We start from the raw sequence: 12,389 nt of genomic DNA on the forward strand, positions 1-12,389 counted from the left end.
TCAGGCCACACCACTGGAAACCGTTTTGTATACACCTTTATTACCATCTTAACAAGCTGTTCACGCTTCCCGCGGCGATTCTTTTGGACACAACTCCCGTTCAAAATAAGATCCCAATAGCAGCACACCGGTCACCGGCGTGGCGCTCCGCACGGAGATACATCCCAGATCACATCCGCTCCTCACCGGGCCGCGAGGCGTCCTCGGGTACCCGGCCGGTGTTATTCTCAGACGCCCACCGCCCACCGTACTCTCCCAGTGGCACCTCATTCCGAGCGCCGGCAGCGGTGCGGCAGGGTCGGGCGAGACGGAACTGAGGCACTGCCGAGAAACACGTTTCGGAGAATGTATGATGGGTATCACCGAATCGGCGCCGCCAGATATACTCTGCTATAACGCCGTCACACACGTCAGCACGCGACACCGGCCACTCTGAATGTGAACTATGACATCATCGCACGGCAGTGCCTGACGTCATCAACCAGCCTCAGGATGGGATGTATTGACATCCTCGTTAACCAGCCGTTAAGGAGGCTGGCTCACCACAACCAGTCGCCAGTCAGTCTTCGTCGTCACAGGCTGCAATGTGTGACGTTATATCCCACACCATGACGTCACCGATCCGCATCGTGTGATGTGACGTCACATTCCGCATCATGTGACGTCACCAGTCCTTCAGATGGCAGTTGTTGCGGAGTCTTAGAGTGTCTTGGTGCCGGCGTCGCCCGGCATGCTGCCCGCCTGACCTTTGCCCAGGTTGACCTCGTTCAGGCACACCCACTTGCCCTCCAGAGTCTCCTTCCACAGGCTCGCCTGAGGACAAAGAGACCGCGGGTCAGAGCACTGGGGACTGAGGGGGCGCCAGCTGAGACCACTGGGGACCGAGAGAACGAGTCAGAGCAATGTGGACCGAAAGAACGAGTTATAGCACTGCAGATGGAGAACATGGGTCAGGACAACGCGGAAATAGGGGACACGGGTCAGAGCACTGGACGGGCGGAACGGATGTAAATTGTAACTACTATAGACCGGTAAGAGTACAGGCTATCTGCGATCGTTCAATACATGCATCACACATGCTCATGAAAGCAATAAAGTGCAATCGCGAGCTCCCTCCCAGCCCGCTCCTCTCCCAGATCCACCAGTGTCCGGACGGACGGCCCCCGCCCCACCACCCGTCGGTAACCTAGCCGCAAACACCCCCACCCGGCCGTCGGTACCTTGTTCGGTACCGTCGGTACCCCTGGCCCGCTGTCCGTCGGTCCGTACCTTGTTGTCGCCGCCGCTGACGGCCAGGATGTTGCCGGTGACGGCCCAGCTGACGTGCCAGATGACGTCGCTGAAGGTGGGCAGCTCGTGCGGCGTCCAGGCCGTGCCCGTGCCGTCGTTGGACCAGATGATGACGCGCCGGTCCTGCGAGCAGCTGGCGATCAGCTGCCGTTTGAGGCCCACCGAGGGCGCCCAGGCCACGTCGCGCACCCAGTCCGAGTGGGCGTCCAGCTTGGCCTCTTCCACCCACTGGTCGTCCTCCTCCCTGGCAGAGAGCGGACACACAGATCGGTCAGCACGCCCTGTGCTTCAGCTGCGCCAATACATCGGCCAATGGGCGACAGGCCCTCGGCCGTGCTTAGATGGAAATGAAAGAGAACGCATGGCTCTGTTGACCGCTCTAAACAGTGCTGTTGTATGTTCTAAAATAAGGAATTTTAGGTGAAAAAAGCGAAATCTCACTTAGGCTTGTGCACATCTAGCATTCGGGAACATGAACGAATCGTACCTCCAGATTTTGACGAGGTTGTCGCAGCCGCCGGAGACGAATCGTTTGGTGACCTTCTGCGGCTGGCCTTCAAGGACGCTGCCGGCCGACACCTCGGGCGCCCAGCTGACCGCGTTACAGCCGATCTGAGGGGTGGAGCGGGTGAGCGGTCAGTCTACAGTGGCGGCAGCGCTCGACGGCGGGTCGGCCGCTTTCGACCGCACCATGTCAGGGAACCTCATTTATCGGATATGTTACACCAATCAGTAGAATTATTCGATAACTCTCCGGTACGTTGCAAGGCATCCTCCAATGGCAAGGTAACGCCCCTAGGCACACAAAAACTTGTTGACTGGGAAGACATTCACAAAAATGCGTGACAAGTGTCATGTGCAACATTATCTGTCAATCACGGAATCGTGAGCTTGGCAGTGGGAAGCTGATAACGAATGCAAATATCAGGACGAACCTGATTGGATTGAGAAGGCTGACTCCTCCCAGCACTCGTAGTGAAAGGAATTGAGGATCTCTGAAACCAGGATCGACCGTTTTCAGGCAGGATGTGCCAACGGAGAGACAGCGCACGAGCAGAGCTGATATCAACCTCCATAGAGCACATGCTTACTAAACTTATTCAAATAATGGCTTATTGCGTTTCCAGTGTCCCGCCTCAAATACCCTCAGACCTCTAGCCATCTACTTGTTCCTCCTCCCCCCCCCCTGCAATCTATTCGAGACACACCGTGTGGGCGTTGTTGATCTTCTTGAAGTCCCAGGTGCCGGCGGCCGTGTAGGAGACGACGGACACGGAGCCGTCCGAGCTGCAGCAGACCAGCACCAGGCCCAGCTCGTACGGAGCCCAGCACACAGAGTTCACCGACGAGTCGTGGCTGGCGTGCTCGTGCAGCTTGCTCCAGCGGCCACCCGTCTCCTTCCAGATGATGACGCGGCGGTCGTAGGAGCACGACGCAAGAATCGGCCCGTACATGGGGTGCGCCCAGGCCACCTGCCATACCTGGCGGCCCGGACAGACGGATAGATGGTCAGAGGGCTGTCGTAAGACGCCGACAGCCGCGGGTCAGGGGTGTCACACCGGAGTAAGTACAATATCGCCGCCATTTGGGAGCACCCTTGAGTCGCGTTTCCAACCTCTAAATCATCCCCACACTTCACGGCTCTGCATCTACCCATTCACACTGACGCCCCACCCCACTGACCGGTTCCTGGCTCCCTGGTGCCAGCCACTGACCGGTCCCCGGTACCGCCGCGCGCCACTGACAGGCCCTGGTGCCACCCCGTGCCACTGACCGGTCCCTGGTGCCACCCCGTGCCACTGACCGGTCCCTGGTGCCACCCCGTGCCACTGACCGGCCCCTGGTGCCCGCCACTGACCACTGACCAGCCCCTGGTGCCACCCCGTGCCACTGACCGGTCCCTGGTGCCACCCCGTGCCACTGACCGGCCCCTGGTGCCCGCCACTGACCACTGACCGGCCCCTGGTGCCACCCCGTGCCACTGACCGGTCCCTGGTGCTCGCGCAGCTCGGCCTCAAGCGTCTGACTGCCGTTCCGCACGCTGAACACGCGCACTGTGGCGTCCGATGAGCACGTGGCCAGACGCGTGCCGTAGAAGTCGATCTGCGCGTCATGCTGAGGAGGTACGATGTTTGTTGGTCAACGAGGCAACACTCGCAGCAGCAGGTGATACAGGTATTTGACGGAAAATTGAAATATAAATACATCTGAATTTGTGGATTACCTCGTTAGTCGTTACTATTCAATCAAACGCTAACGACAGCGATTGTAACAGAGCGTTTAGAAACCAGTAGACTTATTGCAGCACATAAAGCTAGCGTAAAGTTCAGTTCCTTTCTACTTACAATCATGTCTTCATGCCCGGTGTCAACGGTACTGATGAGAGACACCTGGAAAACAAAGCCATGTGTCATTTTTGTCCAAGCGCATTCACACAACCACTACACTTCAACTTCACCGAGCTCACATATGGAGACTGCCGAGGTCAGTTTAGGTCAGGTCAGATTAGATCTTTTTTTAGCGTGAGTACCTACCACTTGTCTTCATTTACTCCTTACGTACTTAATCGTTTCCGTACTTTTGCGTACAGCGTACCCACTTTTGTCGTGCATACTTCTTGCGATACGTCCTCTGTCACATGTTAGCGAATCGCAGTGCAGACCTTCTTGCATCAAAATACCTAATTATAGTTGGATAAAATCGACCAACTATTTTCGTAGTCAGCAAACCTTTGATCGTAAATCCTTTTGCACCAGCTCATTAGGTAAACCTGCAGGTGTTTGGTGAAACACATGGGTAAATGTCACGGTACAGTCCAGGGAGTGGGAGCCCGGTGCAATGAATCTCAGCAGAGTTCAGTGATCTCAGCATGCGTATATTCGAATCCAGTATGAGTAGAGCAATACGCTCTCAGCATTCGTGCAAGAGGCCTCCCCCAGCATAGGTGGCGCTTCACAACACATGAGGAAAATCGCGAGGTAGATGGCGTTAGGAGGCGGAGTAAAGGACTCGTTAGCTAGTCGCGTTTCGGCATATAATATTGTTTTTAAGCATGCCATTCGATAACATGATTAATTTTCAGGTTATTTTTTAAAGGAAATATAGCCAAGCGGAGCTGCTTCATAAAACAGCGGCACCAACAAGAACAAGTATCAATCTTATCACTCTTGCCCACCACTATCATTGACCATGTATACATATATGGCGCTTTAGAGACAAGGACAATAGTTGAAGAAGTGAAAAACTTGGCCCTTGCGTTGGCCGTTCTTTTCTGCCGGAGACAAAAGGAATATTACAAACTTTCGGGTTCAATTTTGTGCAATTTTAGAATATTAATTAACATGGGAAGAAGCAAAGCAGCACTTGCCATACGGTTTGGCTACCACGGTTGTGCGAATCGACCATTCTTCCACATTCAGCTTCAGAAGGTAGGTTGGCAAATTGATCAGTAAACATCAACATCTTGCATCGATTGAAAAATTGAAATCAATGTCTGAAAGCATTAATTAATTTAAGTCTCTAATGTGCAATCAATTTTCCATAGCTGTGTGGCGCCTTCTATTCTTTATGCAACTCCAAGTCAAGTATTTCGCATAACAATAACAATGCTGTTGAAAGCTAACAGTAATGCCACTCACAGGATATGTGAATGAGGTCTAATTTGAATTGGAAATAAATGTTCTTTTTTGCTGTACACAGCTTATGTTTTGCAAATCTTAGGCGGACTTGTTAACAACTGGATACCATCAGCTGGCTGGCCGGCTGGCAACGTATGATAGACATATAAATATAACCATGGTACTAGATGGACATAGACACAAAAATGGCACTACAACTAAAAGAGAAACTAAAAGAGAAATTAATGGATAGACATTTAGTCTTTCATATTTAGCATTGCTATATACGAAGCTCTGCTAGCACCATCATACGGCGCCAGCTGGCAAATAATCTAGTTAATAGTAGGTATGGCCCATCCGAGGGACTTACATATTAACAGTTTTAACGTGATGTTCATTTGTTCATAAATTGATCATCAGACCTTAACTTTCATTTTGATATAGCACACTGACACTGCTTTTGATGACTAAGCTTTTTATTTTGTGCCTCATCTATCTTGTATATTAAATCTCAGTAGGCGGAACTATGGTCATGAGTACCCAAATATAGGAACGTTCCCATTTTTGGGAACGGAGTTCCCAAATATGGGAACGGGCGTTCCCATTTATGAGAACGGAAGGCAATTTTTCGGCCGTTCTCCCACTAAAACTCAAAAGTGCATCACGTCTCAAAAAAGTGCACGCTGATTTAAGTATCTACTAAATCTCCATAAAGTTATCTTTAATCTGACCGTGGAACAAGGAAATTGACCGTGGAATGATATTTTTAATGATTTTTTGAAAATGACAGAATGGTGGAAATATGGGTTATACGACATTTAACATGCAATTTTAAGGAAAATGAAGCATATTTTAGTTTGAGGTAAAGTATAATAATTTTCGCCTGGTTATGAACTTTCATACTATCGACACCAGATGCTGACAAATGCAAGCGAAGACGCGGACGGTCCCGAGGTAATATTGTTGACTTTTGTGTCGGGGCGGACGACCGCGTGGAACGTAAGTGAATTTACCGAGCTACTGTTGTAAACTCAGTTTAAGCGGTTGAAAATTATCCAGCTGTATTTTATCATCCCGGAAAGACATATTTTATTTGGATGCTAGCTGTTTAGAGTTGTTTTATAAGGAGCGTCGTGAGCGTGGTTTTTGTCTTCCGTGTTTCTAAGCGTGATCGTTTTGGGGGAATTTCTCTTATATAGCTCGCTCTGTGTGGCTTATTTATAATTTTTATGCTGATTTCGATAATTCCTCGTGCCCATCCTACCAGGCCTTTTGCCACTTACACTCATCAAGAAAGGAAAAAACTAGATTTTCATTGGGACTAGGTGTTTTGAGGGTGTAACATATTCAGCGTTCCCATTTTTGGATACTTCCTTGCACTCGTCAACTATCGGTGATAAACAGACAGGTGCTTGACATGTCTCCACCCTCAGCGCGGACGGTGGATATAGGTATGGAAGACCTTGTTGAACATCGCTGAGCGTTGTGAATTACGTAATCCTGCAGAGGGGGGCGTGCCCGCTGCGAGATCGACGGGAATAAAAACGCAGAAGACTGGGCGAAACATGCGACGGTCTTGCCGGAAAGGTCATCTGATGATTGTTGCGTTAACAATAATTTGCGGCGTTGGACGTGATGCTTGTTAATGAAAAGAGCCCCTGAAAGGCGTCGGTGAAATCGTTCCCAATTTTGGGTACGCCGTTCCCATAATAAGGAACGCTTGCAGCGCCAGTGTACGAGAGCGTTCCCAAATTTGGGCTCGCGGCCCGGATGATGGACTGCTTTAGAAATAGAGGAACGATTTGAAACTACGATGGGCCTTACAATATCAAACTCTTTCCCAACAATATTGAGACAAATATCAGGCGGTTCACGATCGTTTTATATTTTTTTGACGTCATTTAACGGTTCTTTTTCTTGTTTTAAATAATGCCTACATGGCGTTCCCATATTTGGGTTTATCGTTCCCAAACATGGGAACGAAAATGCGTTCCCGAAAATGGGTACGCTTGACCATAGTTCCGCCTACTGATCTAAGGATCATAATTGTAGTGACTGCAAGTTAAAACATCCAGAGGCATAGTACCCATAGGCGGCGGAACGGGGAGGGCACCGGGGCACCGTGCCCCCCTTTGATTTTGGCTTTTTAACATTAGCCCTATGGGCTTTGCATGGAAAGAATGGGACCAAAAGTTGGCAGTGCCCCCTCTTAATTGAAGGTATTCCGCCGCTACTGATAGTACCTTCTTATGCATTGATTCATAAATGCTCAGCGCCACTAGATCCTGTGGGAGAACAGCTTCCTACTTTCCTGCAGTGCAACAGTTGATAAATAATCTTTAAATAAGCTGTGAACCAGCCTTAACTGACTGTAATAAATATAACTGGCACCCAAATCTATATAGCCAGCACCTCCCACTCATTAGACATCCACACAAAATCATTTTAGAACTTTCTGAAGACACTGCATACCCTCAAATAATTGTGATGCATCAGTATCATCTGAACAAAAATTATCTTTCGAATCTGCCTTTATATTTTCCTTAGCCTTATGGGGTATCAACACTAGGTCAGTTCCCCAATGTGACAGTGTTTCCCGGACTGTTCACAGAAGCGTCAGGACCGCGCCGGGCCTGTGATTGAGCAGCTCGGCGTGTACGATCCGATGCCCAACATCAACAACGAGCGCCTCGTGTCCATCAACTTCGACCGCGTGCGCCACTGGCTCGGTCAGAACAAGACGGTCGAGATCACGCCTGCCGTGCAACAGCTATTCGGTGAGAGCCCGGTCGGGGAGTCGCGGTCGCAGCCACGAAACAAATGAAACATGAAAACTGCATTATGGAAGAATGAAGATACCGTTACATCTTGATGCTTTAGATTAGCCGTCAAACATTTCAAACACTGGTATCACGAACGCAGCTAACTTGTGTTTCCGTTGCAGGGCTCGTCGGTTTCTTCCCGGTCCACCCCAGATCCTACATACAGGCGTGGAGAAACAGGCGTGAACAAGAAACGGCAAAACAAGAAGCAGAAAGCGGAGAGGTGAAAGGCTGAACATTTTCATTTGATAACAGCCATTGGGTACTTGTGTAGTGAACTGTCATCTATTGAAATGTTAAATGACCAAATATATCTTGTGATTGAAACTCATTCCATTTCCGTTCAAAACGCATAATTTTTACCTCTTTGTGCCATTCTTGCACACGCACAGCTCTTAACAAGCCAAAATACAAACGGACCATAAGCTGACACTTCCTTCTCATTTAACAACAGTATCAACAGTCTAGTGCAATAATTACTGGCTATCTACATTTGATTTGCTTCCCCCTCCCCCCCCCCAAAAAAAAACACACACACACACACAAACCTGCTTACAGAAGTGTTTTTGGGTCCTTAGAAAAGCATTAAATCGCATAACACATGCTAGCTTAACATCAACAACTATTGTGCACTGGCCCCTAGAAAGGCCTCTAAAGACTTTTTACAAAACTCAAGACTCAAAAGACTTTTTGGGTATCATATAAGTGTTACCTTGAACCATACAATAAGTGCAATGACACATTCCTTTGAGTCACCTAATTTCATTACGGAGCGAGCGAAGCGAGCGGAGTCTTTCCTTAGATTAACGGAAATTTCTGAGTATGAGCGGCCGGCCGGCCGTGCGGACGCTTTTGCGAGGCTTATATCTCAGCAACCACTTGACCGATTTACATGCGGTAGGTAATTTTTGTAGGGTAGGTAGCTTCATTCCTTCTACCAAGTATTGGACTATTCCCAATGCATGTGGGTGACCCCTTATGCACGTGCCATGTGCAAAACGAAGAGGTGTCAGTTTTGCAATTGTTGCAATATCTCGGTAACTACTTAGCCGATTGCGCTTAAAGTTGGCATGTAGGTAGGCACCCACTAGGCACGGCATATCCATGTGCCAGAGTTGGGGTGCTGCTGCACGTGCGCACGTGCAGGAGTCGTTTCCAAATCTCGAGAACGGCTCGACCGATTGCGCTCAAATTTGGTACACAGTTAGGGACCGGTTAGTAGGGTGCCGTGCACAAGTCAGTTGGACCCATTTGCACGTGCGCACGTGCAGGGTGCCGCTTCCAGATCTCGAGAACGGCTGGGCCGATTGTGCCCAAATTTGGCACATCGCTAGAGACCGGTTAGTAGGGTGCCGTGCACAAGTCAGTTGGAGGTACCCCCTCGAAATTCCGCACGTGCAAGGCTCACCCTCTCGCTCGCTCCGTTAGTCGCCCCAAAAGGCGTTATACCGGTTAGGTACAGTCCACAGCAGAAGTAATGTGGGGTTTCAGTAATGGGTATGTTCTGCTTCTGAAGCTTAGGAACGATTAGCCAGACTACAATGAAACTTTGAATGTAGCTTATGTGTATCGTCACCCTTGCAGCTGCAACTTTAGCTATTGACATCTTCTTTTCGATCACTCTGCATTAAACAAACGCCAGTCAAAGCCAACCGTTGACATTGGTAAAACCCTACATTACTTTAGCGGTGGGCTGTACCTACTTAATTCTACTCGTATCAGTTATAGTCGATAACAAAATAGCCCAAAACCTGTGGAAATCAATATCAGGCGTCTACGTAATGATGCTGCTGGATACATACCGGTGTATGAAGCAAACACCAACTATCATACATCACTTGGTAAGAAAAATAACACTACAGACCACAACATTTATATTTCATCCCAAAGGTAACTTACCATTGTTGCTTATATTGAAGTGTAGGTCCAGCTATCTTGAAATGTTCTATTTCTTCAGAATCTGTAACCAGCCTTGATATCAGGTATGAGGTACACTGTAAACAATGTACACAAGGTATGCTTAACTGAGACGGCAATACCAGAAGATAAGCGTTGTTATGTATACTTAAAATCAACATTAACTTTGATTAGACTTTGAACATGGCACAATCCTTTAGCACTGGTTAATTGGGTACTTACTACTTTCATCAAACTAGTTTGGCTGCTGGTTTAACATTTTATCTTATCCTTATTACCTAAAAAGGAACAGTTGATCCAATTTACAAGGACCACAGACACAGACATCCTGAAATTCATTGAAGTAAAGTAACCATATGGAAAGCCGGTAATTTCTCACCAATATTTCATGTTGATTTACATGCCCAAAATTATATGACATTGATGGGCAAATTTTGCTGACACCAATCTTCATTAGTTATGATTTTATGTAAAACTTCTGCATTGGGTCAAATTGAGGCTATGACGTGCCAGATTAGGTTTGGCCAGGTTAAGTTAAGTAATGCTAAGATTATTTCATTTATTCTGGTTGATAACAATCATGCAAAGAATTATCCAGATAAACATTTGTCCAGGAATCGTAATATCAAGACCGTAGTTTCGTGCAACTTTGACCACAAAGGGCAACTTTGGCCCACTCCTGGAAAACTTATTTGTTTCGCTGTAAGGTATTACACTGAAGGGAAAGTGGGGTAAGCCAGTCAGGGTAGGCTTCCCTGACCGTTTCACCCACTTTCCCTAAGTGTAAAAAGTTATGGGCAAAATAAATTAGTTTTCCAGGCGTGGGCCAAAGTTGCCCTTGACCAGTCTGCAAACTATGGCAATTTCGACGAGATCTCGACGGTGGGGGCTTGTTCGGCTAGTGCGGAATTGGTGCGGTGCGGAAAGTTGATTTTGGCTTGGTGCGGTGTGTATTTAGTGTAGTGCTGTGCGGAATTGGCTTAGTGACTGACATGACAGACCATACGAGATAGATTAAGAAAATTGAAGAAAAAAACATTGTTGGAGCTTCGACGTGTACTTCAGTGTGCTCTCGGGTCTATTTGAGTGTGCGGTGGTCAGAACGGACTGTGCCAGCACTGGTGGTCCCATCAATCACGTGGGTCGCTCGCAAGTTCGCACTCTTCACTTTGTTACAACACGAAACGCACCACTCGGCTCTGAGAGGCGCCGGCGGTAGAGTGAGAGAGATGAGCAGGGCGATGGGACTGGGAGGGACTCGGAGATGTGCACGGCCGATGGCATGGCTACATCACCGCTCCACCGCTTCATAGGGTCCATGCGAATGATGTATCAGGTATGCTCCGTGTTCGACGCAGCTAATAAGTTGCATCGAAAGAATCTAAGGTTGTTGCATTCCGCAGCATTCGTAAACGAGATGCGCTCGGCTCATGTGAGAGTTTGGCATTGTCCCTCGGTGGTAGGGCGAAATGCACATGGCTGATGGCACTATCAGGCCTTGAGGACCACCACTTTGCCGCGGCTAAGTGGTCAAATCCACTGTGAATGACTTGCCAATCAGATTTGTTGTACGATACAAATGTTGACCCAACGAAAGACGCCGAAAATGTATTCATGAGATGATTCCATGTTTAGCCATTAATATCTTTATTTTTATAACTGGGTATATGTTGCCTGTCCCGTAGCTCAGTAATTGGTAGAGCATTGGACTCCCGGTAGTGAGAGCCCGGGTTCGAGACGCTCCGGCGCTCGATATTTGAGACTCCTGACGGGATGGTCTGTGGTTGGTGGGAGTAGCCGCAGCCAGTTGAAGTCAGTTGAGACTTGAGTGGGACAGGCCGTGTCCGGCTTTGAAGGGCACGTTAAACTTTGGCATATAAATTCTCCCGATACCCGGAATTGCGCGATCGGATGGTAGGGGTCGGGGTCTACACAAGAAGCTCTGCTTAGCGTGGGCTCCGGCTCTGTCAATCCGTTCATTCAAACATTCGAGCTAAATTTATCAGAAAAAATGTTGTCAAGCCATTTAGCTACATGGTGTTGTCACTAAATGGGGCCATCATGGTACATCGCACGATAATCACCTTGAAAGAATCATCAGGGGCGGGTACTGAATGAAGTTCTTGTATCAGTATTGGTATGGCAATGCTTTTTGTTTGAATTATGTGGTACATAGGTATTTCTCATTTTGTTTCCATAGAACCGAGAGGGCAGGCTTGCGGCTCATGTCACTAATTGAGGTCAGTGCACATGTTAACTGGTAATTTTTTGGTATGGTGCAGTTTATGTATTCTTTGAAGGTTTTGGTGCGGCTTATCTGGTTCTGGTTCTTTCTGAAGGGTTGGTGCGGATTTTGAACTTGGGCCAGTGCGCCTCATCAACCTATGAACCATACTTTGCAGTATGGGCCCTTGGTGGTCAGAGTAGCACGAAACTACAGCATCAATAGAACATGATGCATGACATGTCAACATGTTATGCATCATGATGTGTCTGATGCATGCATCAACTTGTTCCCATATCAATATTAGCATGCCATTTTGAACGTCTGAAACGACGGCAACGGAAAAAAAAACATTCAGTACTAATTAGACTTACCTGAATAAATGGGCGTAACCCGAACCCAAGCATTCAAACCGAAAAATCTAGCCAATATTTGGACCTATTGCTTTATCAGCCGGTGGCCTGTGATGATAAACGGACTCGTGGCTAGTGTTTTTGTAAATGCGGCAAAATATCGCGC

At 48.1% G+C, this 12,389-nt stretch overlaps 2 protein-coding genes across 3 annotated transcripts; one reads left to right on the top strand and one right to left on the bottom strand.

Moving 5' to 3' along the window:
- Positions 1–18: 18 nt before the first annotated feature.
- LOC122387562 (protein SEC13 homolog) lies at positions 19–12,377 on the bottom strand. 2 transcript variants are annotated; one of them, XM_043377882.1, is made up of 8 exons: positions 12,245–12,377; positions 9,629–9,689; positions 3,636–3,680; positions 3,277–3,405; positions 2,499–2,771; positions 1,778–1,902; positions 1,270–1,534; positions 19–813 (listed from the first exon to the last, which is right to left on the bottom strand). In XM_043377882.1, the coding sequence occupies exons 2-8, from the start codon at positions 9,629–9,631 to the stop codon at positions 700–702; spliced, it is 954 nt and encodes a 317-aa protein (XP_043233817.1). In that variant the 5' UTR covers positions 9,632–9,689; positions 12,245–12,377; the 3' UTR covers positions 19–699. The 2 variants fall into 2 exon arrangements, with proteins under 2 accessions (XP_043233817.1, XP_043233818.1); XM_043377883.1 differs by having other exon boundaries at positions 9,629–9,723; positions 12,245–12,342.
- On the top strand, positions 4,393–8,056 carry LOC122387563 (probable 28S ribosomal protein S16, mitochondrial). Its single transcript, XM_043377884.1, has 3 exons — positions 4,393–4,718; positions 7,519–7,684; positions 7,852–8,056. Exons 1-3 carry the CDS (start codon positions 4,632–4,634, stop codon positions 7,962–7,964), a joined length of 366 nt encoding a protein of 121 aa, XP_043233819.1. The 5' UTR covers positions 4,393–4,631; the 3' UTR covers positions 7,965–8,056.
- Positions 12,378–12,389: the final 12 nt, after the last annotated feature.

Source organism: Amphibalanus amphitrite, unplaced genomic scaffold, assembly GCF_019059575.1.
Source record: "Amphibalanus amphitrite isolate SeventyFive unplaced genomic scaffold, NRLGWU_Aamphi_draft 000289F_arrow, whole genome shotgun sequence".
NCBI lineage: Eukaryota > Metazoa > Arthropoda > Thecostraca > Balanomorpha > Balanidae > Amphibalanus > Amphibalanus amphitrite.